The sequence below is a fragment of the Octodon degus genome, unplaced genomic scaffold, assembly GCF_000260255.1.
Source record: "Octodon degus isolate 3935 unplaced genomic scaffold, OctDeg1.0 scaffold00011, whole genome shotgun sequence".
Taxonomy (NCBI): domain Eukaryota; kingdom Metazoa; phylum Chordata; class Mammalia; order Rodentia; family Octodontidae; genus Octodon; species Octodon degus.
The window spans coordinates 13822500-13825494 of record NW_004524587.1 but is presented as its reverse complement, the minus strand read 5'-3'; the positions used below and the strand labels follow the sequence as shown (position 1 = coordinate 13825494).

At 42.7% G+C, this 2995-nt stretch overlaps 1 protein-coding gene across 1 annotated transcript in view; it reads left to right on the top strand.

The window, feature by feature from the left end:
• Positions 1-2995, top strand: part of Prmt7 (protein arginine methyltransferase 7) — a 47534-nt gene that overhangs the window by 13540 nt on the left and 30999 nt on the right. Inside the window, exon 5 of the mRNA XM_004625836.3 lies at positions 2529-2637. Coding sequence (XP_004625893.2) covers positions 2529-2637 — 109 coding nt within the window. The remainder of the gene's footprint in view (positions 1-2528; positions 2638-2995) is intronic.

Sequence of the window (2995 nt, the reverse complement as noted above, 5' to 3'; positions counted from 1 at the left end):
CCCCCCCCCCCCCCCCCCCGTGAGTGATGCCCTTCAGGACTTATAGGACCATGTGCTAATTACAGAATAACTTCAAGTTGCTATTTATCCTGTAGGGAGGCATGTAGGTCTGGCCTTTGTGTCTCCACTTTGTGCCTCCAGCTATAGTTTTGATGTCTTTATTTTTTGTGCTGATTTCCTTGGGGCTCAGTTTCTCTCTGACTATATTAATTTCTATCTGACTTAGCTGTCTATAATAGGACGACTGAGAGAAAGCTGTTGGATTGGCAATAGGAGGTCATTGTTGTGATGTTTCCAGGAGGGAACAGAATTCAGGAGTGGATGGATTGCAAGACATTGCAGACAGTGGCTGTGGATTGCTTTTAATACATTTGAAAAGGAATATATGGAGAGGTGTATCAGTTACAAGGATATTTCTGTAAGTGCCTTGAAAACCACCTCAGACTGGCATAGACAAGGAAGTGGTCAGGAAGTCCAGGTCTGCTTATAGCTTCAGGATTGGCTCCTTTAGAAGTATAGTGAGACCCTAAATTGCCCTGTTTCTGCTGCTCACACATCCCCCCAAGGATGGCACCATTAATGGTAGCAAGAAGAGTTCTAAGAGACACTGGGGACATGTTAGACAGGAAAACATAGTCCTAGCTGTCTCACTTTCTCTTTTTAAAGAGCAAGCAGACTTTTGCCAGAGACTCAAACCTCTTGGATATCATTAGGCATTGGGATTCAGTTACACTTCAACCAGAGAGATGAACACTTGAAAGGTCAGTTTCCCTCACTGCATCAGTGCACCTGACTTGAGGAAGAGCAGATGTTGAGAAGTCAGCTTCAGGGCCCATTCTTGGTAATGTTCTAGGGGAGATCTTTTGCAGAACTAGGGATTAAGCAAGGGCCTTTGCACTAAGCTACATTCCCAGCCCTTTTTTGTCTTTATTTTGTGACAGGGTCTCACTAAGTTGTTCCAGCTCAGCGTGAACTTGGGAATTGCCTTGGTATTATAGACATGTGCCACTATGCCTGGCCCAATTTGCAGGGAGAGCTTATTCTTCTTAGTGGGCTGGAGAGAAGGGAGGCTGTGAATGGTTGGAGCCTACAGGTTCAGGGGAGGAGGAAAGTGTTAGGTCAAAAGGCAGCTGGAGGTGGGGCATGTGTATAGCACTGAGATTGGGATATTTTAGGAGTACAGACAAAGTAATTTTTAAGAATTATGTTTGAGGCCCTCATACCACATCAATAAACATCAAGCTAAATTTTCAAAATAGTTTTTCTGCTTGTACATATATGTAGTTTGTAATAGATGCAGCATTTTCTTCTTTTTTTTTTTACTTTTTTTTTTTTTTTAACATTTATTGTGTGTGTGTGTGTGTGTGTGTGTGGCCAGCTCAGCCCACCAGGGGGCGGGGCTGGCTGGCATGTGGTGCTGGGGGATTGAACCGCGGTCCCTGTGCTTTGCTAAGCTTGTTCTAAGTAGGTGCTTTAGACCACTGAGCCATCTCACCAGCCCCAGCATTTTCTTCTTGATTATAATAAAAAATTGTGTTGTTAGAAAATGTGGGGCCAGAGAGAAGCCAGAAGGGCCTGAGTTCAGTCCCCGGTTCCGTCAAAAAAAAAAAAAAAAAAAGAAAGAAAGAAAAATACAGAAAGAGATTTATTTATTTTTATTTTTATATTTTGGCAGAACCGGGGATTGAACTCAGGTCAGGGAAGCACTTATTGCACTAAGCCATCTCCCCGGCCCCAAGAAAGAGATTTAGAAAAAATGAAAATCTTAATATCATTGCAAATCATTTTATTATTTGTTATAGTTCTACTCTGTGTGTTTATGCATGAAGTGGTTGGAGCTATTGAATCTAAATGGGACAACTGGAAAATAAAAGCTGGAGGGGCTTATGTTTATGGAGACATCCAAGGAGAGGAAGATAGCGTTTATTCTGGCTTGTGCAGTTGGGTTTAGTTTGGTTGGGGGTGGAGGGGAATAGGACAGGAAATCTCAGACTTGCCTGTAAATAATGAGATCATTGTGCTGAGCATTAGTCACGGGGTTGTGGGGTGGGATAGAGGCCAGTATGTTTAGGAAGGTATGGTGGCTTGCACTTGAAGAACCTTGAGTGTCATAAGGAATGTATGCTGGGTTCTGCCAGTAGTAGGGATCTGGGACGGTTTTGATCATGAAGGTGACCTGTCCACACTTGTATCTATGGCCTTCCTCTGGAGAGTACAGTGCCCATCCTAGGAATGTGAAGCAGAGCCCCTTCTTAGCTCTTGGCATCTCTCTGGTATGTCAGTGACTCCTCCTGTCCTTACTAGGTAGTGCAGGATCCCTTGCATCCCCACTCAGCAGAGCAAGTAATGGGCACTCCTGACCACATACTAAACTTCAGTCTCATGTATTTATGCTCATTGTCATGATACACATTTGGAGAATAAAGCATTGAAGTTAAAAATATTAGGTCTAGAATCAGTGAACACTTGCCAACCTTGGACAGTGGGATATTTTAAAACTTAACTTTTTTTCCCTTGGGTTTTTCTAGGTTTTCAAGCCTATGGCTGAGGCTGCTGTAAAGATTGTGAAGGAAAATGGTTTCAGTGATAAGATTAAAGTTATCAACAAGCATTCCACTGAGGTAACTGTAGGACCAGGTGAGATCAACATATCCTGGGTCAGAGGCTTTACTTACTTTTAGGCAGGAAAAAGGTTTTTTTCAACCACTTGGAATACATATAAGTCTTTCATGTGTAGCTCTAACTGTAAGCACTTTGCTTCTCTCAGTTGTGCTCTGTTGCTCTCTTGTTTTTTGCTTTTTGAGACAGGATCTCAATTACATAGTTGAGGCTGGCCTCAAACTCACTATGAAGCTCAGGCTGTCTTCAGACTCATGGAAGTCTTCCTCAGTCTCCCAAGCGTTGAGATTACAGATGTGCACCAACACACCCAGCTTTAGCATTTTGTTTCTTTTGGTGTTTATTTTTCTCCTAGTTAACACAGATCAGCTAAAAT